This window comes from Phyllostomus discolor, chromosome 6 (assembly GCF_004126475.2).
Source record: "Phyllostomus discolor isolate MPI-MPIP mPhyDis1 chromosome 6, mPhyDis1.pri.v3, whole genome shotgun sequence".
NCBI classification, from domain to species: domain Eukaryota; kingdom Metazoa; phylum Chordata; class Mammalia; order Chiroptera; family Phyllostomidae; genus Phyllostomus; species Phyllostomus discolor.
In genome coordinates, this window is record NC_040908.2 from 110,313,503 (window position 1) to 110,335,203 (window position 21,701).

Below are 21,701 nucleotides of genomic sequence, written 5' to 3' on the forward strand. Positions count from 1 at the left end.
AAGTTGATGAATACCATGTTATTGGTATATCATGCTGAAGACCCAGATTTTTTGCCCTAGAGAGTAAAAAGTCTGAAGCTATTTGAGGCTGCTTCAGCATGCCTTTTAAACTTTTTTTAAGCTTACAGAGTGTGGCTTGTTTATGCCATGTCAGGTTTTTTTCCTATTCATTGCTTCCTGACCCTCTGTTAGAGGTCTGCTTGGGGGAGGGGATTGCCAATTTATGAAACTATAGATAGTAAACATTGATATTTAGTCTTATATTAATTTAAAAAATTCTGTTTACTGATATCCTTTCTTCATTGGAATTGGTAATCATAATAGTGACTATAAATACTTCAAGATATGTTGATAAGTATCTTTTAAATCTTTATAGAAAAGGTCAATTACAGTTATATTTAGTACAGGTTTAATCTAGCACAATGAGAGTCTCATTGGTAGAAGGAGCACTGATAGGGAATCTGTCCTTATTAGAGTGTCAGGTATACCTTAACCTTAACCATCTCTTTGATATATCCAGGCCTAAGTTTTCTCTATAAAATATGACATATAAATTTGAATCCCTGGTTCTGGTCTGATATTGTAGAACTCTGGAATTGAGTATATTTTATATAACAGCATTACCTTTTTGTATGACATATACGAGGTCTGTCCGGAAAAACTCCAGCCATTGTTAACATAATGAGAATATTTTGCACAACATCGATGTAGCCTGGCAGACAAGGAGAGTGGACTGGAATGCGCATGTGTAAACAATGATGACTTCACTGTACTAGTCAGTGGGGGCAGTAGGCCACATTGAGTGAGCATGTGTACTGTGTGGCTATCCCATTCAAAATGACTGAGCAAGTAGAACAATAGATCTGCATCAAGTTTTGTGTTAAGCTTGAACATTCCTCTGCAGAAGGATTCAGATGATTCAAATGATTCAGAAGGCTTTCAGGGACAATACAATGAGTGCAGCACAAATAAAAGTGTGGCACAAATGCTTGAAAGATGGTTGAGAATCTGTTGAAAGTGATCCACATTCTGGAAGGATCTGCAGCAAGCAGAACACCTGAAAATGTTGAATGCGTATGGGCTGCAATCAGCTACTGACAGATTGGCTACTGCCAGTGTGAGAACTAGAAGCTGATCTGGGGATTCCAAAAACTACTGACTTTTCCTAAAACTAAAATCACCTTTGAAAGGGAAGAGATTTCAGACCTTTGATGAGATTTAGGAAAACATGACAGGGCAGCTGATGGTGATTCCAACAAAGGATTTACAGAGCGTTTTGAACAGTGGAAGAGACACTGGGAGAAAGAACTGTGTGAGGTCCCAAGGTGCCTACTTTGAAGGTGGCAGAGACATCATTGTCCTATGTTTCTTGTATCTTGTATCTTTTTCAATGAATGTCTCTATTTTTCATATTACATGGCTGGATACTTTGTGGACAGACCTCATATAGTAATTCTATGCTAAACTGATTAACCAGCACAGACATTTTTCAAGCATGCCAGATAGAATTTACGGGGTAAGACTATCAAATATTGGAGATAATAAGCATTTGCTAACACTGAGTTGTTGTTATGACATTTAAAATGGGTTTAATAAACAGTGTTTTTCCCCCAGCAAAGGAAGAATCCGTTTAATAGCTCCAAGTTGCCAGAAGATCACTTATCTCAACAAACCAAGAAAGAGCAGTCAGCAAATGGAAGGACTGGTTTCTTTCAGACTTCAAAAGAGGGTAAATATTATTTTTATAGACTAGATATTTTTATCTCTGCTATCTGTAGACAAGGGGAATTCTCAGAGTTCTTTTGACTAAAATAACTTTTAAGAGAAAGTGAAAGGCCCTGGTGGTTTTCTTGTTCTGCTCTGCCCATTGGTTTCCTGGGAAGGAAGGAGGGAAGCACACATTTTGGAAGCCAGAGGATCATGCATTCCAGCCTTGGAGTGGAACTGGGAAATTTTTTCACCAGAGGCATTCAGTCACTCATTTAACAGTTTTTACTGGACATCTACCATATGCAGACTCAGTTCTGCTGAAAATTAAAACTTTGCCTCAAAAGAAAAGGACTACTTGATCATGTTTTGATACTCTAATCTATAATCATCAGCCCAGTCCCTCAGGAGCATTAGGTCAGGTTTGTGACTAGTAATTTAAGTCTGCCTCTTATGAAATTTCACCGTTCTTTCATACCATTAGAAGGAAATACTAGACAATTTAATCTCTTCAAAAGTAACTGTAAAAACATCCTGGCTGGGTAGCTGACTTGGTTAGGGCATTATCCCGATATGCCAACATTACAGGTTTGATCCCAATCAGGACACATACAAGAATAGACCAATGAGTACATAAATAAGTGAAACAACAAAGCGATGTTCCTCTCTCTATCTTTCAAATCAAAAAATAAAAAAGAAGTAACTAAGAAAATTTCACAAACATTAAAGATTGGGTAAGGGGTAGAACATCAACAATTGAAAGTGAAGTTAGGACTTTCAATCAGCTTGTTTTAATATTAATATTTCTCTCCATTGGGAATACTTTACATAGCATAAATATTATACAGAAAGAAGTCACTGGAATACATTACTTTTTTAAACATTTGACAAAGTTAATTTTTGTTTTAGGTATTGAGTTTTGTTTTGTTTAATTGAGTCTCTTTTTCTGGTTTCCATCCATACATTTTTTTAAGTGACTTCTGTGTTTTCCTTCCCCTCCCTGCCACATTTTTTCAAATTGTTTTCTTAAAAACTTTTTTATTGAGTATAAAATACCACAGAGTATGTATGTAAAGCACATTAATCTCAAATGTATAGTTGAGTGAAGTGTGTGCATGCATTTTAAAAGGCTTTTTAATTAGTTCTGCATTTATACTACATACTTATTGCCTTTAATATTTTATACTTTTGCTATATATAGATTAAGTTTTTCTTAAGTATGTTAAATTATACATTACTCTCCACTTGATATATCATCTAATATGTCATAAATTTCAGGTGAATTACCAGGGACAAAAGAAAAGTCATCTATCCTGGCTATTTCAAACCAAAAGTTAGAGAAACCAAAGCAGAATTTTCCAAGCCCTGAGAGTGGATCCCAGATCAGAGCTCCAATCCCCAAAGCCAGGAAAATGATCTACACATCACATGATTTAAAGCAGGATGATAACCAGTATTTTCCTAGACAGAGGACAGACTCCCTAAATACAAGAGGAGCTCCAAGAGGGATCCTGAAGCGCAACTCCAGTTCCAGCAGCACAGACTCAGAAACTGTTCGTTTCCATCAGAACTTTGAACCCAGAAGCAAAATTGTGTCACCTGGCCTAACCATCCATGAGAGAATTTCTGAGAAGGAGCGCTCTCTAGAACATGACTCCTCCTCAAACTCACTGGAGCCATCAAAGCACGTGAGATTCTCTGCAGTGAAGGATGAACTCCCACAGAGTGCTGGGCTAATCCATGGCCGGGAAGTGGGAGAATTCAGTGTTTTAGAATCTGACAGGTTGAAGAATGGAACAGAAGATGCCAGAAACATGGATGAGTTTTGGAAGGACCTGAAGTCTTCCCAGTACAGAAAGTCTTTGCCTTCACATCAATCAGACTCAAGCCCAAGTGCATTAAAAAATGAAACACGTCAGCCAAACACTTCTGGTTCTTTGTCAATTCATGAGCACCCATCTCCCTTGGAGGTTTTACCAGCAGGACCACAGTGCAGTGAGAACTCGCCCACCATCGATGAACACAAAGCTAAATCACCAGAATTATCAAGGCTTGAATCGGAATTGTCCAAAAACCCTGCTGGTAAGAGAGTTGTCACTACCAGGCAATAAGCATTGACTCAGGGGGCTTGAAATGGCTAGGCCAGGCACCAGTGGAAGCTACACTTTGCCTCCTAGCCATTCCTGCTGGAATTCAAGCAGATGCCACTGGGGAATGCTTATACCTCTTAATGGGTTTGCAGGTTTTCCTCAATCCCCAATGATTAAAGAAATCAGGATAGCATGGTTTCTGGCCCATTATGCTTTAACCTAAAAATGTAATCGTATCAATTATTTAAGCAAATTGCCATGTTTTGAGTTGTATCAAGGTTTTTATACAGAGCAAGAATTAAAAATATGCTAATACCTTTCTATGGAATAAATATATTATTACTTATCTAATTCAAATTCGTCAATTACCACTTAATCAAACTTTGGTTTCTCTTTTAATCTCAAGAGAACCTTCAGTTTCTTATCCTCAAAGGATGGGAAATGAGATTTTGAGTACTTATTTTGGCCTACACAGGGCCTCTGGCCTTTTTTCTTAGCCTTTAAAAGCTCTGTAGGAACTTTCTCTTCCAGCTGGTGTGAGCTGAGAGGTAACAAGAATGCTGCTTTTTCCTGCCAAACAGCTAACTAGCTCTCTCTTGAAGATTCTACAACTCTCAGGGGATACCTCAAACTGCTTTCCCATATTTACATGATTACTTCATAATTCTTATGTCTTAAAACACAGAAACAACAGTAAAAATAATTCCTTGTACTCTCCCATCTTCAGTAAGTCTTCATCCAACCCTATGATTATTTCTTTATTGTCAAGAATATTTATGGTAGCGACAGGCAAGTTTCTAACCCATTGGCTCTCTCTCCCTTATTTGTCAGTAGTGAGTTAACCAGAGTCACTTTGCTCAGCTCTGCAGTTTCATACTTGTTCAGATCAACCTACTTTTTAAAGGATAAAGCATTTTCACCCCCCTTCCCCTCGACACTTAAATCATTTGAAGAGAACAGAATATTTTTTAAAAATTAAAAATCAGCAGGTACTTCTTTAAGAAACCAAGGAACTCATATTAAAGGAAATTATTAAAGTTTCAGTAAATATTAGCAAATAATTGGATGATGCTTACTTAAATGTTTATTCAAAAGATGAAGGATATTTCTTTGGTAATATTTTTCCATAGAAAAAAGTTGGCAAATCTTTACTGTTTTTCAAACTGCAACTGCTTTTAGAGAATATCTTTGAAACTTCATAATAACTACTTACTTGTGCTTTCTGATTTTTAAATCCCAACTGACCATGAACACTGGGAGGAAGACATCAGTCATTAGCTGGGCTGCTTTTGATGGACAGGCAGGCCTTCTGACCCCAGAGCTTGTAAACTAAGTTCTGCTTGCTTATTAACACCACACCTGTTTTATGGAACACCACAAAAATATACAGTAAAAAATATGGAGCATAAAAAGAAAATTAGGACCAAGTAAAAGGTAAAATGTCTTCAAACTATGAAGGTTTGACTTTAGCTCTGAACTTTAGAATAGCCAATGTCATGGTCATCCTGGACAAAACACAAAACAAAAGAATTCCTTAAAAGAAACAGAACATTACCTCTCATCCAAGTTTTAAAATACGTGCTATTTTTAAAGTAATAAGCTTTCATTACTAAACATTTGAAAAGAAGAAATGCTCTCAGGTGCATCGAGCCAACAGCTGATAAATGATGCTGTACCTCAATAGCTAAAATATGTGGGGCCTAGGGGTGAAGGGACAGAAGTAAAAAGAAGAAATGCGCACAGAAGAAAACAAATATCTGTGATGTCATTACCCTGCAGTAACTATTGCTAACCTTTAATTGTAGAGCTTTTCAATAATTTTTAGGCATGAATATAATTTTAAATTATGTTTGTACTGCCTAGACTTCTTTTTTCAGTAACAGTATATTACGAACACTTTTTCATCATTGAGTAGTTTTCTGTTAAACAGTCTAACAGAATTCTTAAAGATTTCTCAAAGAAATTTCACAATTATTACATGTATTTAATAGTACAAAGTATAGGTAAGAAAGGAAACCAGTATCTATTATAACCTGTAATCATCGATTATCATATAAAAGCTTGTTGTTTTCATATTTAACCGGAGTTGAAGAATAAAATTAAAGATTGAATTTTATTAACTAATATGTCCTCTAGTGCATTTGAAATGTAGCTGACTTCGTAAAAATTTAGCTCACATAATTTCCAGAAACATAACTTAGCATTCATAAGGAAGAGGGAGACATGCTGAAATACCTGAATCTTAACCAGAGGGGAAGAATGTCTGAGTTCCCTTATCTAAATGTACCATGTCCTGTGATTAAGGCTCAGAAAGGACTCTCTCTACTTTCTTGATGGCTTAGAAAGAACCTAAATATTCTTCCCCAGCCTCCTAGTCACTGGTTAGCCAATGTCAGGTAGAGATCAAATTTTCCATTGGTCATCATTTTGGTTTATTTGGCTCATCAAAACTATTTTTAAGTCATACATTATAGGATGGAAATTGGGGATAATGAAGGAGCTTCTTGAGATCATGGTCCTAAAACTCCAGTATGTAAGACAGTCACTGGGATCGCTGTTGGTAAAGACTCCCGGGCCCATCTTCAGAGATTCTGGTTTAATAGATCAGGAGTCTGGCCCAGGAATACAAACATTCTCACTGTTTCATTCTGATATTCTATTCATTCTGATATTCTATTCTTGTTTAATCTTCCTTGAAAGATGTCTTTTCACCTCCTGAAATCTCCTAAGTCTGTATTCCTCAAACTTGGGTATAAACCCTGAGTGATTATGAGTGTGCTAGTGGGTAGGTGGAGTCATAAAATCAACATGGTGTATCTTCCTGGAAGGTTAATTTCATGCAAAGATGATTTGAGAGTGAGAGAAAATTATAAGTAAATGCAACATGAAGCAGAATATAAAATTTACGTGAATTTTTAAAGTAAACCAAAGACCTGAAAGAAATTTCCCTATTCGGTCTACACCCCATACTTCCAGGCATCTCCATTTACCTTCCCTTGCTGTCATAGGACATCTTTGGCAGAATATCTTAATTTAGAATATCTTAATTAGGTTTACCTTGTAACCCCTGAAAAATGCTGATATAAACAACTAATGGTGTGGAACATGTAAATATAAAGTGCATCTTTAAAAGATAATGTGAGTGATTGAATAATAATTCTTTAGGTGTTCTCTTTTCTTATTTAGAAAAGCATTTCTATATTGCAGATGAACTGTCTCATGTTGAGCCTGAGCCTTCTCAGGTGCCAGATCACAGTTCCAGAGACCATCAGCAAGGTAAGCCTCCTCCTCTCAAGACCTTAAAAGATGAGACAGTCTCACGCTCTGGTCCACATGCCACTGAGATAAGGAAGACAACTGATGATTCCATATCTAAAGTCTTAGACTGGTTTAACCGAAGTTCTCATTTAGATGACAATAAGTCATCTCTCCAACATCTCCAAGGAATAAAGCCCAAAGAAAAGGCAGACTCAGAATCACAGATTGCCACTGCCTTGGTGACAGATGACATCATTCTAAAAGGAAACGGCTCAAAAGCTCTGTTACCCACCAAAGTTAAATTGATGCCTATGGAATCTGATGAAACATCCCAGAGAGAGGGAAATATGCTGCTTTCTGGAAAGTGCCAAGACAGTAATGCAAATCTCAAACCCAAATCTATTAATTTGTCCCATCAAGTCAAGGAAGGTCCAGGCATATTGCAGCCATTTGAAATCTACAGTCCAAATCAAAGGAGTAAAACCATGGACTCCAGCCAAGCTTCAAAAAACGCAGGAATGGGAAATGGAATACCTCACCCAACCAGTGCTCTCAAGGGATCTGGTGCAGCACATCAAGTTCCATGCAACATTAAGGATGTTGGCAGCTTATGTAAAGAAGAGCCCAAGTTTCATGTTTATGAAAAAGACAGAGGAAACACAGAGGTCAATTTTGACACTTCAAAAATTGTCAAAGGACCAGGTTTGAAAGACAACATGAAGGCAGAGAGAGCGAGCAAAGGAGGAGATACTTATATTCTGAAAGCTTCCATAGAGCCAGAGGGTACTGAGTCACTCCCTGGGGATCCCAAAAACACATTTGATTGGAAGGAGCCTGAGGTCCAACTGCAACAGGAAGCTGGTGAGGTTCCCAAGAACCAAGTGCTCAGGGAGACATACAAAAGAGTGAGTGACAGAATATCCTTTTGGGAAGGTGAGAAAGGTGCACCTAAGTTAACTCAGAAAGAACCCACATCTTCACACAATCAGAGACGACCTTTTGCTAAAGCCTATCAGCCTGTAAAGTCCATGGAGAGTTTAGCTACAGGCCAGAATGAATACAATCAAGTGACTGCCAAACAAGTGGTCCTTGATGAGGATGGCCAACCAGCTCCTCTCTGTGGTTTTTATTCCTCAAAGAGACCCCAAGAGATGAGGGCCCAAATATCAAGCTCAACCAAAAATTATCCTTCAACTGACCAATCTGGTCAAGTGTCTCTGTTTCAGAATAAGATAAACGAGCCTATGAAAAGATTGCCAGGATCAGACAGTTTACATTTTGAAAGAGACATCACCTTGCCAGCACTGCAGCACTCTTCAAATGCTGGGAGTGAAATGCGTACTTCTTTGGAGAAAGACAGATCTTTAACTGGTAAATCAAATCCCAACTTTAAAGTTATGTCCCTAAAAGAAAGAATAGATGAATCCAATACAGAACAGGTTTATAATCCCTCTCAATTTGAGAATTTAAGAAGGTTTTGGGACTTAGGAAGCAACCCGAACAGTCAGGATGATGTTGAGAAGAATACCACCAAAACAAGCCACAAAAAATCTGTGCCTTTTAGTAGTCAGAAACACAAAGAATTCCATGATATCAAATCATCAGGAGAAAATACCCCTGAGATAGAGACACTTCTAAGCCCCCCACAAGTTCCGGCAACAGAGGAAATACAGGAATTAAATTCCAAGTGCGTACTCCAGGTGTTACCATATGAAACCACGTTTCCATTGAAGCCATCCAAAGAGTCCACTCATCAGCTGCCAGGAAATGAGTCATCAAAGGAAAATGTGCAAAAGAATATGGAATGGTTTGTTACTCCAGTGTTCAAGGAAGAAAAGGATAACTCAGACCAAGAGATTCAAGAATCCATAGTGAAAACAAATGTTTTGTCTAAAGATTACAAAGACACTTTTAATGTCAGCTTACAGAAGCTACTTTCAGAAGCTTCATCACTAGCAATCCAACCTTCTGATGAAAAAGTTCATGGAAAACAAGTGCTTGGAGCAGGTGGTGCTGAAAATAGGACATGTCCTCAAAAGGCAGATTTTGCTGATATTGAGGAAGCATCCAAAGGACCTAAGGACATCATTAATGAGTATGTAGATAAAACAGTAGCTCCTCCAAAGGTCAAACCAAACACTTTGGCTGCTAGTCTAGAAAAACTCCTGAAGGAAGGAACTGGAACTTTACCCTCTCCCTTGCAAAGCAAGTTGGAACCCATTACCCATAGGGTCAACTCCAAGCTTGAAGAGAGTAGAGTTTTTGAAAAAGGCATAGAACAGAGTGACAACTCATCAGCGTATCAGAGGGAGATGATAGCTCCTTTTCCAGAAGGGGAAGAAACTTTAGGAAGAATAGCTCTCCCCCAGCAAACTGAAAGTGGTGGGTGTCAGGGAAACTTGTTTCAGGAGGCTGCTGAAGGCTCTTACCCATTGGATCAACCTTCCCATCTTTACAGAAAGGGTTCTTTTGGGATTGTGGCCAACTTTCCCCAAGATGTGCCTTCTTCCAGAGATGCTTATCTTGCTCCTCAGGATAAGGCACTACTTTCTCAAAGGGAGATTTCAGAGACTGTGGAAAAAGTCACCGTTCCACCCAAACCTGCATCGAAAGATGTAAATGTTGTATTACAAAAGCTACTTAGGGAAGCTTGGTTGAGTTACCCAGTTGGGAGGGAAGTAGTTCCTGGAGAAGTAAAAGAATTTCCTGAAGGAGTACAAGCAGCAGATAGCTTCCAAAATTCTCCACCATCAGCTACAACGGACATTACAGTTCCAGATAGAAAGGATTTTTATTCCTTCAATGTAGTTCCTGATAAAACTCATGAAGTTGCATCTTATTTAGCTGCCCCAGTGACTCCATCAGAAGAAACCCTCAGCTCATATGGTTCTACTGTTGATCAGTATAGCAAAGAATTACCTCAAGAAGTGGCAGAAATGGTGAGGGAAACAATTATTCAACCTAAATCAGCATTCCTTGAATTCAGTGCTGGCTTAGAGAAACTACTGAAGGAAACAAATGAAACTCTCTTCTCAACATATGAAAGAGAGACAGGTAGTACTGAGGTGCCCAGGCCAGCTGCTTCTGAATTCCATCCTGAGGAAATAAAAGAAATAGTGAAAAAGTCTGAGGCCCCATCAATAACTGAGAGTGCTTTTGATATTGGTTTTGAGAAACTCCTTAAAGAAGCATCAGAAGCTCCCTCTGATGAGCTCCAGGTGTCAGTGAGGGAGGGAACTCCTGAGAAGGAGACTTCAGAGTCAGAGCAGGCCAGGTTCTTGGGCAGAACCCAAGAGGCCCCCCAAATGAAGCTTAAGAGTAATGTTTTTGAGTCTCAAGTCAGCCGGTGTGATGACATGTTGAGAGGAGAAGCTGTGACTGATTTATCAGGATATCTCTGTGGTTCTGAAAGTGGACTTGAGATCATCCCTCGGACCCTTTGTGTGGACCATGAAATAGGGATCATTGAAACCATAAAGCCCCCAGAGCCCAAGGATAGTGAAAGTGAGGTTGCAGGGGTTCGAGAAGTGGCTTTTCAGGAGCCTGGCTTTGAAGAGGGTCCTAAAACAATTAGTGTGTCTGGAAAGGGGCAACCTATTCCTCTCCTGACCAACAAGGAAAACTCTACAAAAACAAGTCAAGTTGAAGTGATTCTGGCATCGCCCTATGAGAGGCAAGAGAAAGAAGAAGAAAGAGAAGGTGTCTCTGACTGTGATTTTTCAGACGGAAACTTTGGCTCTGATGCAGAAAGCTGGAGAAATATGTCCAGTGAGCATTTTGAAGTTTTTCACCCATTGGTTAATGAGTTAATTAATGGAATGATGATGTAAAGGATGATATGGAGGAGTCTTTAAAATTGTAATTAATTTTACACTCCCAGATAGTGCTAAATTCTTCTTAGGACTTCAGTTCTCCCTAGCCTTTCTTGATAAAAACTACATTTCCATTTGTAGTCTTTAAATAAGTTACATAGAGACAGTTTTACCCACAGGGCAGTGGTCTAGAGTTTTACTTTTCTCTTGTTAATCACCACTAGAACTTTTCGAAACTATTTTTAAAAAGTTTTAAGAAAAGTTAAAAAGAACTTTTTGTGTTTAGAAACTACCTCTAATGTTCAAGTTACTTTTCCTTCTGGAAATAATTAGAATTTCTTTCATAACTGGCAATCCAAACAGAACTCTCTAGTTATATCTGTGGCAAGGAATTGCCACAAATGAGTACAGATTTCCCTTTTAGGGGCACTGTTTACTGCAGCCATGGCTCAACACCAGGGACACAGCGCAAGGCTGGCACTTTGCTTCCTCAGATCCCTGTGCTGTGGTGTTTCTGTTGCCACACTCTCCCTTGCATTTTCAGTTGTTCTGAAGACAACTGTCCCCTTCTAGAGTATGACTTTGGTCAGATGACCTCACCTGATTCCACACAAAGGCATTGCCTGGCCTGCTGCATTTCTGTGTCTCCAGCCTTGGCCAAGTGGATCAAGATCTTAGTGATTATCATATTCACCTGAGTGGGATCATGGATACTGGTTTCAGCTAGGCTGTAAAGCACAGGATTTGTCTCAGTTTGCTGTTCCAGTCAACACAGGCGGTTGGGCAGAGAAACCCAGGAACAAATAGGAATACGTTACCTGATGAGAGTAATGAAATGACAAAGGATGCTCCCTGGAAGGACATTTTAACCAAAGCTGCACATTTAGTGTTCATCGCCTTCCTAGGAGTTGAACAGGATTTCTCACTTTCCAGCTCCCTTCAGTCTCATGAGAATAAATAAGCTTTGCTGAGTGGCTGCCTTGTGAGGTTTAGGTTCCTTGGCAAGTAGCTGTGGAGCCTCTTAAAAACTGACCAAAGAATGCATTTTTAGTCCTAATCATCAAGTTGAAGACCCCATAACAAATGTTTCTGGTAAGAAAAGGAAAGTGAAACACCTATCTCTGAAACCAGATATACGCAAGAATATAAGTCAGCATGTTGAACTTGGTGAAGGAGATGTTTGCCAAACTGCTCCAACGCATCACTGGAGCAAAGCGGCCCACGGAAGGAGGAGGGCTTGCGTGTCTGCCCTTACCATGCATACTGTTGCCTACTGTGTGTGGTGTTTTTATAGTGTACCAGCCTAACTGGTTGAACAGCAAAAAGCCTATCTAAAAATGAAATAATCAATATTAAATAATGGCCCAGACAGGGCCCAGAGAAGATATATTAAAATTATAAGCTTTGTAAGAGGTATAAAATGGTACAGTCACACTTGCACATCCTCTAACCTAAATTATTTTAAAACAAATGGGTGGCGTGGTGAGAGCAGAGGGGAACCCGACTACAAAGGCACCAAAACTTGGTGAACAACCTAACACATCCGACCTGCGGCTAGGCTTTTAACTGACAGATACCTGTCTACATGCTCCTAAAAAAATAAAAACAAATTCTTTTAAAGTTTCCATTGTCAGAGACTTTGGAAATGCTGGGAGATTATGTGCATTATTAGCATTAAAATTTCCAAGAAGGTCTATAGTGAGAAACCTTTTAGCTTTGAACACAGAGAGTCCCCAGTCTAATTCATCTTGGAACCATTTGCTGTAGAACACCCATTAGCATTGAGCAGAATCAGGATGCGTTTCTGTGAAGTATTGGCTGGAGTAGTTCTCAAATGAATCAAAGTTATTGATTCATTAATGGAATCACTCATTCGCTTTGCAAACATTTTTGAAGCACTGTCAGCCAACTGCTGTCCTAGGCCCTGAGAATGTATCCGTGATTGATGGCAGCACTCAGAAGGTCACCCATGATGGAGTTGGTACTGTCGAAACAGAAAAATGAAGGGTGGTCCAGGGAAATTCTTTGAAAGGTTGTATGTATCTAGTTGTTGCATTCCGAGGTCATGGACCTTTTTTTTTCCTTTTGGTCCTCCTTTTATAAAGAAAATGTATTAATAGGTGATAGAGCCACCCCCTACCCTCTAAAGTGCCTAGCAAAACAAAAAGTTGACTACCTCATGTCACTTCCCAATATTTTGATGGAAATTTTAGTAGCTTATGAAACCCAAAAAAGCCTACATCTGTTGATTTGGACGATTCACCCATCTGTGTTGTATTAGATTATACACAGATGTTAAACATCTGAATCCTGCCTTTTATGGTTTTTAGCTAATTTTTTTTAATGCTTCTAAAACCACTTTGTGGCTGTCTTCAAAAGCTAGAAATGAAGTGGAATGATTCAAAGTCTGGCACAGAACAAATCATGTGCCTAAAATAGAGGTGTAGAAGACTAGGAGATCACATTTCTATTAATATGGCAATCTTGTTTCTGTATGATTTATACTTGCAAATGTTTCTTGACCAGGAAAATTATTTTTGTAAAGGACATACTATTTGTGAAGAAATTTTATTTCCATCTTTGAAATGCTTCATAGAGTAAACAAAGGTATAGATGCTTATGGCACAATGCCTCCTTTCTGCCTACCATTTCAGTGTCCATTGGTTATAAGAGTTTGGTGGGTTATTTTTTTATTGTGCAGTGTTCATCGGTTTTGTCTTATAACAGGTTCAGAAGAAGAACCCAGTCCCGTTTTGAAAACTTTGGGAAGGAGTGCTGCTAGGAAAATGCCTTCCAAAAGTCTAGAAGACATTTCATCAGAGTCATCAAGTGAGAATAAAGTTTGCCCCATTGTTCCTGCCCCCACCTAAGCTTATAACTGCTCATGTGCTCCTCTGTGGCCTCACCGCATGCTGTCGTGCACTGAAACCCCTAAAGGGGGGCTTAACAGATGAGAATAACCTTGCCCAAGTGAGCCCAAGAGGCTTGTCCGAAAGTGGCTAGAGGTTTGCTTTTAAAATAACGCATGAGATTTTGTTACTAAAACACCAGGTTTCCTTGCATTGAAGAATCCCAGTTTGAGTGTTTATTCAAGTAAGGTGAGTTTTAAAAGACAGTGATAGCTAGTGGTTCTGGTAGTAGTAACTAACATGTATCTAGTACTGTGTGGCAAGACTTGGCTAAGTGTTTGACTTGCACTATTTTATTCACCTGGCAAAAGTAACCGTGTGAGGGACCAGTTGTTTTCCCCAGTTTACAGATGAGGACAATGAAGCTCAAAGAGGTAAACTAACTTGCTTAGTATCATACAGCAGAGCAGGGGTTCAAAATCAAGAGCATTTATGACAGAGTTGGGTGTCTGATAAATTTTGCATGCTATGGAGATGAATTAGTCCCTTGCTCTAAAGACTCTCCTTTCTCTTTCATCCCTTATTTTCATCCATTTCTTGCTGGAACTGTAAGCCTAAAGACTACCTAACACACAACACATGAGGCACACTATTCCCCCCTGGCTGCTGCTTTAGTGGGTGAAGGATTTCTTCAGTAGTAACGTGACACATAATGTATATAGGGATTTGTGCGCCAGACAAATGGACTTAGAAATCACCACTTCTAGTGGTTTTGTTCTTATTGTTTTTCAGCTAAGATACACTCTCAGGATTGCAGATGGTCAAAGAAAGTTTATTGAATGAAAATTAACCACTGTCAAACTCCTACGATTAAAAATTGACCATTGTCATGTTTAGAATACTTTTTTTGCATCTGCAATTGAAACTAGGAAGTCAGAATTTAAAAAGAAGAAAAAAACACTCCACTAAACAATTTCTAAAATTCAGTGATTCCCAGGGCTCCGAAGGCAGTGCTCACAATTCGTCATGCAATCCTAACCCTGCCAAAGATCTTGGAATCCGAGGGTTGGAAGGGACCTTGAAGGCCACCCATTCCAAACTCCCCGCAATGCAGGAATTCCCTCTAAAGCCTCCTTAACAGGTGGCCCACCCCCACATCCGCAGGAATGCTTGCTGAGAAGGCCTTCCAATCCTTTGTGGGTCAGCCCCGACTGTTCTTCCTGATGGCGATGGGCCCTGGGGGAAGAAAAAAACAACTTAGCAACAATTGTTCAATTTGGCAAACCTCTTATTTGTGAAACATGGGGCTCTTTCCATGGTGCAGTTTTAGAGTACTCAGGAATGTGTAGGGTTAAAAAAAATTACCATCGGCTGATGGGTATTCCTGCATGTTCCCTTCCAAATACCGATACCCACTCTCATACTAGCCTGCCAAGATTCCACTTAGCAGCTGGTCCCCAGTCACATCTCTTCACTTGACTTCCCAAGCAAGGCTCCCAGAGGCGTACACAAATGGTGATGCGTGCACAGAAATATTTGTTAATGACCGTGGGTTTGGGAAGGTGTTAGTCATGGCTAGTGTCTTACCCTTTTTAGAAGAATAGGGAGGCTGTTGCAGCCCCATGCTTTCTCCTGCTGCCGGCTGGCTGCTTGCTCTGAGCTCACCCTCTAACCCTTGGGAGTCTGTGTGCAGCAGTGTGCTGATGTAAGCTGCATTGGGGCTGAAACGGGAGCTCCCGCTATGGCACTGGCTCAAGTGGCTAAAGAGAAAGTATTTGGGGGGGGAGACATCTTGGTTGCACCCCTCACTGCATCTTGACTAATTGCTTCCAACTCCGGGGGCTTTCAGGGACAGTCTCATTGTTCTTTCTCGGCAAGGGTCAGCCGTGTTAACCATTTGTTAATTTCTCCTGAACAGATCAAGCAAAAATAGATAATCTGCCAGAAGAATTAGTACGTAGTGCTGAAGATGGTAAATATCTTTATGTGTCTGCATGTCTGTCTGTGTATTAGATTCTGGGGTGGTGTGGGCAGTCACCGGGACGCAGCTGTTGAAAAAAATAGAAACGTCATTTGCCACTCTGTGATGAATGGTGCCTAAGTTATTATAAAACGGTTCTGACTTGGTGAATTTAATACTAACTGTTTGTATTCCTAAGGCTTCTGCTGGTGACAGCATTGCGAGGATCTCTTTAGAGACCCTGGGAAGCAAGAGTTTCTATAAATAGGCAATTGTATTTCTATGGATGTGAGCTGATTTTTGCTACTCTGACTGGCAGAACTCCCTGTGAAGGCTGGGAGACTGGAGTGGGTTCCTGGATTAAGTTATTCTTATATTTGATAATCATGTCTCAGCATATAGATCGCTCTGAGCAGACATGGGGCTTCATGCTTTAAATTCAAAGGAAAGGCTCCCAGAACAAAAGTGGGAATTCTGCCTCTGTTCATGTAAATAACTACGAACATACCAAGTATAAAATGAACCGATTCTGAACATTAAGTGGCCAGAAGGTTTTGAAGATTTTCAGTTGCTCAGGTATTACTTGGTTTAGTTATAAAATGAATTAGGGTAATAATGCCCTGGTGGGGGAAGGGAGGGATAGAAATGAGTCTGAGTTTTCAAGTTCAGCATTTATGCAAATGTGTAATTTATATTTGTATGCTGGAATTTTGTTTTCTAAATTGCTTTCACTAGAATAATAACAATGTATATTCACTGAGCCTCCCCATATAAAAGCAGCAGCAGAGATCCTCAAAGATCATTCCTTACTTTTATGTAATAGATTTGTCTTTCTCATTTTATGTTTACAACAACCTTGTTGAGGTCGTTGGGGCAGGGGTTTTTACCTCCGTTTTACAGATAAGAAAACCTCCAAGAAATTAGGTGGCTTGTCTAAGATCCTATAGCTAGTCGGTGGGAGGGCAGGGACTAGAATCTCAGCCTCATTACTCCTGGCCGAGTGCTCTTTCCATTTTAAAAGCTGTGGTTTAGTGAATTGGAGGAAAGATGCTAAACAGCTCCTATGCTGGATGTTGGACTTTTAGTTGAAGAGGACACACTAATGAAGATTGTTCTGGGGAATGGAGGAAAGCAAGCTGAACACCGGTCAGACGCATTCTGCAGTCTCTGCTATGAAAGTGACATTTGAGCTTTACTTTCGTGTGTCTGTTAATCCTTCTGTTAAAATGGTATTTATTCTCAATGTTGCCCTTCCGAGTAGATCAAAAAGCAGATCAGGAACGCGATACAAATGAGTGCATACCAGGAAGTGAGTAGCAGGTTCTTTCTCACAAATGACTAAATGTTGCCACTGTACATGGTGTTAAATACACTGAAATAACTAACCCCATTAATAACACAGCTTTATTATTGGTGCTAAACTCTTGCAGCTTACAAAACTATTTCATTCTGGCAAGGGTTATATTAAAAACATTTTACTACTGTCTGTGCTGAAAAATTAATTGGTAGTTCTACTGAGGGAGAATTATATATTTTAAAAAGCTATTATATATACATATGTATATAACATGTGTTACATGTATATGTTAATGCTGGATATTTTCCTTTTGCTAGTCTCTCTGCTCTTTGAGTCTGCTTAAATGAAGTTGGCACCTTCCAATATCACTTGGCTTTTATGCTGCAGTATGGTCTTGAGTATTGGACCTTTGTGGCCTTTTCACAGACTGGACAAATGGAGCAATTTACAATTTATTTGGATCTAAGAAAGAACTGTACTTTGACAGTGAGTGTGTAGTATGGTTATGTATGCTTCTCTGCATATCTACAGAAGCCAGTTTTATGATGTCCAGGGAGTAAGCTCTGAGGTTTAAAATTGGACTCAAACAGGATATATTCAACATGTAAAACAAGTGAATATCTGAATCTTAGGAAATAAGTGTACACTTGTGGTGGTTCATGCCTGTCAACTAATTAATATTCATGACCAAGCAAAGATTATGCTTCTTCACTCTTTTCTGTTCAATCTTAAGACTGCTGTGGTTAACTGTGACTATGATGTTGGGGGCACATAGCACATTGAAAAGGTGTTTGTGGGCAAGCAAAGCAGGGAGATATGCGTGAGTGACCTCCCAGCTCAGTCAGTGTCCCAGTTGTAGGCACTGGAGGTCTGCAGGTCATGATGCGCATGCCTGCCCTCAGGAGTCCAGGGGGTTTTCATAACAGTCTCCCAGCACTCTTTGGATGTGCTCCTCGGTCTTAATGAGAAGAGCAGCTTAAACGAAGGAGAAGGAGCCATTCAAAAGGGAAACAAAGTGCTGATGCTAGAAAGCGGCGACATCTTGTCTGAAAGCTGAAACTTCGCTCATGCAGTCCTGCCCAAGATGAAGGTGCTGAGCTTTAGCACATGACCTGACAAATTCTTAAGAACTACCTAGGAAACACGGCAATGTGGGCTTCAGTCCTTGGTGTTATTCTGTCTGGCTGCTGCAGAGGAAACAAGACTTCTGCCCTTCAGGGGTGGTGGGTAAGGGGCTTTTCCAGTTGCTTTTGAACTGGAAAACCCTTAAATCTGGGCATTTTATTTCATCTGGCTGTTTTGTTCAATATTTAGACTGAAGAGTAAAAACAAAGTATAGGTATACCTATCTGCCTCTGCATAGATGTAGCTATGTAGGTACAGATGTAGTCGACATAGCTACATCTTCATTGGTGATCTCCTGGTTATTGGTCAAAGCAAATAGACTAATCATGCAGTGAATTCTGGATAAATTCTCTTTTTTATGATATTTTCCAAGATGACTCTTAATCCTTGGGCTGAGATTATTTCTTTTCTCTAGTGAAGAGTGTATTCTTACCATACGAGACAAAATGAAATGCATGATCTGTATACCTAAAACTAATATAATATTGAATGTCCACTTTAATTGAAAAATTTAAATTTTTTAAATGGTTTACTGAAGAAAATGAAATACATGATCAAGACATAATAAATCCCAATAAATGTATAACTGGCATGTTTGAGTACTGGGTGTATACTTTTTTTTTTTTTAAGATTTTATTTATTTATTTATTTTTAGAGAGGGAAGGGGGAGAGAGAGAGAGAGAGAGAAAGAGAGAGAGAGAGAGACATCAATGTGCGGTTGCTGGGGTTTATGGCCTGCAACCCAGGAATGTACCCTGGCTGGGAATCGAACCTGGGACACTTTAGTTCCCAGCCCGTGCTCAATCCACTGAGCTACGCCAGCCAGGGCTGAGTACTGGGTGTATACTTTTAAAATAACAGGGAGCAGTGTCATGATAACAATTTTTGCATGCTCTCTGGGCTGCCCTGTGCCCTTCTGGGACCAGATGTCACCCTGCTTCTGTGTAAGTCGCCGAGTCCACGCACATATGCATTGTTGTGTGATGGCAAGTGATCAAAAGCAAGGGGCCATCTTGTGAGATACAGGAAATGTATTTTGATACATGTGTGAGCCTAAGGCTGGCTGAGACCTACTCTGTAAATAAGCAAATACTTAATATGTGTAGCTCAGTTTTCAGTGTTCCTTCACTTAGATTCCATTTAGCTAATGCTTAGAGCTGAATCTGAGCCTTTTGAGTTATATATAGAAATATAATTTGATTTTCATCTTCCTAGTATCGCTTTCAGTGATAAAGTCAATATATTTGTATCACACTGTAAAGATAACTTAGAGAATTTCTATCAGATAGTATTTATTCGTTTAACAGATACTTGTGTAGGGCCTACCATGTACCAGGCATTGCTCTGAATGCTTTGAACAGTATGAACTCGTTGAATATAAAAGCTCTGATTCACCACAAAAAAAGCTTCGACATTGTGATCCTTAGACAAAGAAGGAAAGAGCTTTTAAACTAGAGTTCCACAAATTAGGAATAAATTTCATCATTTTACTGTTACTTCCACACATATGCTTACTGTATCAGAAAGAAACCATGTGCTACATTTTCATATTAAGTCCTAAGAGTATCCTTACTTGAATCATTCAAACTTGGCCTTGGGTATTTGTATTGAAAATTCTTTGAGTTGACAGGTATCTAATATGTGAAATCTAAAAAAACAAACAAATGAGCAGAACAGAAACAGACTTATAGAGAACACTTGGACAGTTGCCATCGGGGAGGTTGTGGGGTGACTGGGTCAAAACAGCCAAGGGGTTATGAAGCACAAATTGGTCAGTAGGTACAGGATATCATGGGATGGAAAGTAGAGCAGTGGGAATGTAGTCAATGGTATTGTAGTAACTATGGTAGCAGAAGGGTAATATATTTGTAAGTTATATAATGTCTAATCTCTGGGTTCTATGCCTGGAACTTAAGTCAACTGTAAAAAAATTTTAAAAATATTAAAAAATAATTTTTATTTTCAAAAAGCAATTAGTTTTAAAACTATAATGGTCTTTCATGGTAATCTCCACAGTCACTAAACAAACAAACCTTTTTTTAGACACTCAATAACCAGGACATGTTTATGATTGAGTTATATACAGAGATCCTTGCTGTCCAATGAAATAGTTTTTCAGCCTGCAGCATGTTAAAAATATATCTCAAGGAGATGAATCAATAAATTACAGATCTTGTTCAAAGCTATGATGTGAAAAAAATAAGTTAAAAACAATTCACATTGGCAGTATGTTTTAATTTTTTTAATTGATTCTTAGAGGGGATGGGGAGAAAAAAATCAGTTTCTTGTTTCACTTATCTATGCAATCATTGGTTGATTTTTAAATGTGCCCTGATCGGGGATTGAACCCACAGCCTTGGTGGATCAGGATGATGCTCTAACCAATGAGCTACTTGGCCAGGACCATTGGCAGTATGTTTTATTATAATTCAAATCCAGCTCCAGTTCAATAAAAGCAAATGGTTTTTAAATTAATTTTTATTTTCTATTTGGTTCAACTCCTTGCTAGTTTTCTCTCTATAATTAGTTTATAAAAACAGCATGTTGCTTACCTTATGATCCTGTGCATGTGAACTACTGAGCCTTTAACCATTTTACAAAAACATCTCTGTTCATAGATGAAAGAAAAATGTATTTTGAACTTATGCCTTATGTTTATCTGACAATTGTAAAGATAATTTGAACAGAAATGCTGCTGTTTAGTTTCCACAGTGCCTTCACAGCCTGATAATCAATTTTCTCACCCCGACAAACTCAAAAGGATGAGCAAGTCTGTTCCAGCATTTCTCCAAGATGAGGCAAGTTTATCTTTTGTGCCTTCACAAAAATGGAATCAAATAAGTGGATTTGCTGTGCCAAGTGAGTTGGGGTGTTTGTATTCAGCCATGGCAGAGACCAGAGGTTAGCAGAACTGACCCTTGCCTTTCATATCAATAGAGGTAGTGTTGTTGATCTGGAAAAAGGCAAGGCATGTCTCATTGGACTCAAACAGTAACTCTTTTTGGTAGTGAAGTCAAATTGCATAGATTTGGGAATGTGGCTTTTGTTTCAAAGTGGGTACAAAATGAGAAATCTAGACAAAAATATTTTGGCAGGAACTAACTACTCCTCCATAGTTTAGAGTACAGGTGGTTTGTGAAAGCTTAGTCTAAGTAGCATGTCTAGCTAGAAAACATTTGTTAAAATAATAAAGTAACAATGACATAGCAAAATCAAGGATATCTACTGAGCATAGGCACTTTATATACATTATATACATAATCTCATTTAATCCTCCAACAACCCTAGGAGATGGGCACCATCATTATCCCTAGATATTACAGATGAGGAAACAGCTAAGAGAGGTGAAGTCACCTCACTCAGCTAGAAAGAGGTTGAACCAGGACTGGAGGCCAGATCTGACTCCCACACTGTTAACCATTATACCTACTGTCTCAAGTAAGAACATGACTATTATCTACTATTCACTGAGTATCTAGTGAGTACCAGGTATTTAATATTTGGGCTGTTATCTAACTCTCACTAACAAAATGTGGCAATATTTTCTCCATTTTATTTAAAAAAAATAGGGAACCTCAGAGAGGTTAAGTAACTTTCCCAAAA

At 39.1% G+C, this 21,701-nt stretch overlaps 1 protein-coding gene across 16 annotated transcripts in view; it reads left to right on the forward strand.

Moving 5' to 3' along the window:
- The window catches only part of SYTL2 (synaptotagmin like 2), a 104,908-nt gene that overhangs the window by 65,303 nt on the left and 17,904 nt on the right, over positions 1-21,701 (forward strand). For 5 of the 16 annotated variants that reach the window (XM_036028717.1, XM_036028716.1, XM_028515991.2 and 2 more), the window contains exons 6-12: positions 1,615-1,729; positions 2,986-3,789; positions 7,005-10,823; positions 13,595-13,696; positions 15,635-15,688; positions 16,938-16,985; positions 20,802-20,896. In XM_036028717.1, the coding sequence (XP_035884610.1) occupies positions 1,615-1,729; positions 2,986-3,789; positions 7,005-10,823; positions 13,595-13,696; positions 15,635-15,688; positions 16,938-16,985; positions 20,802-20,896 (5,037 nt within the window). Of the gene's footprint in view, positions 1-1,614; positions 1,730-2,985; positions 3,790-7,004; positions 10,824-13,594; positions 13,697-15,097; positions 15,232-15,338; positions 15,422-15,634; positions 15,689-16,937; positions 16,986-20,801; positions 20,897-21,701 lie in introns of those variants that run through there. The other 11 variants (XM_036028719.1, XM_028515997.2, XM_036028722.1 and 8 more) reach the window with 7 other exon arrangements.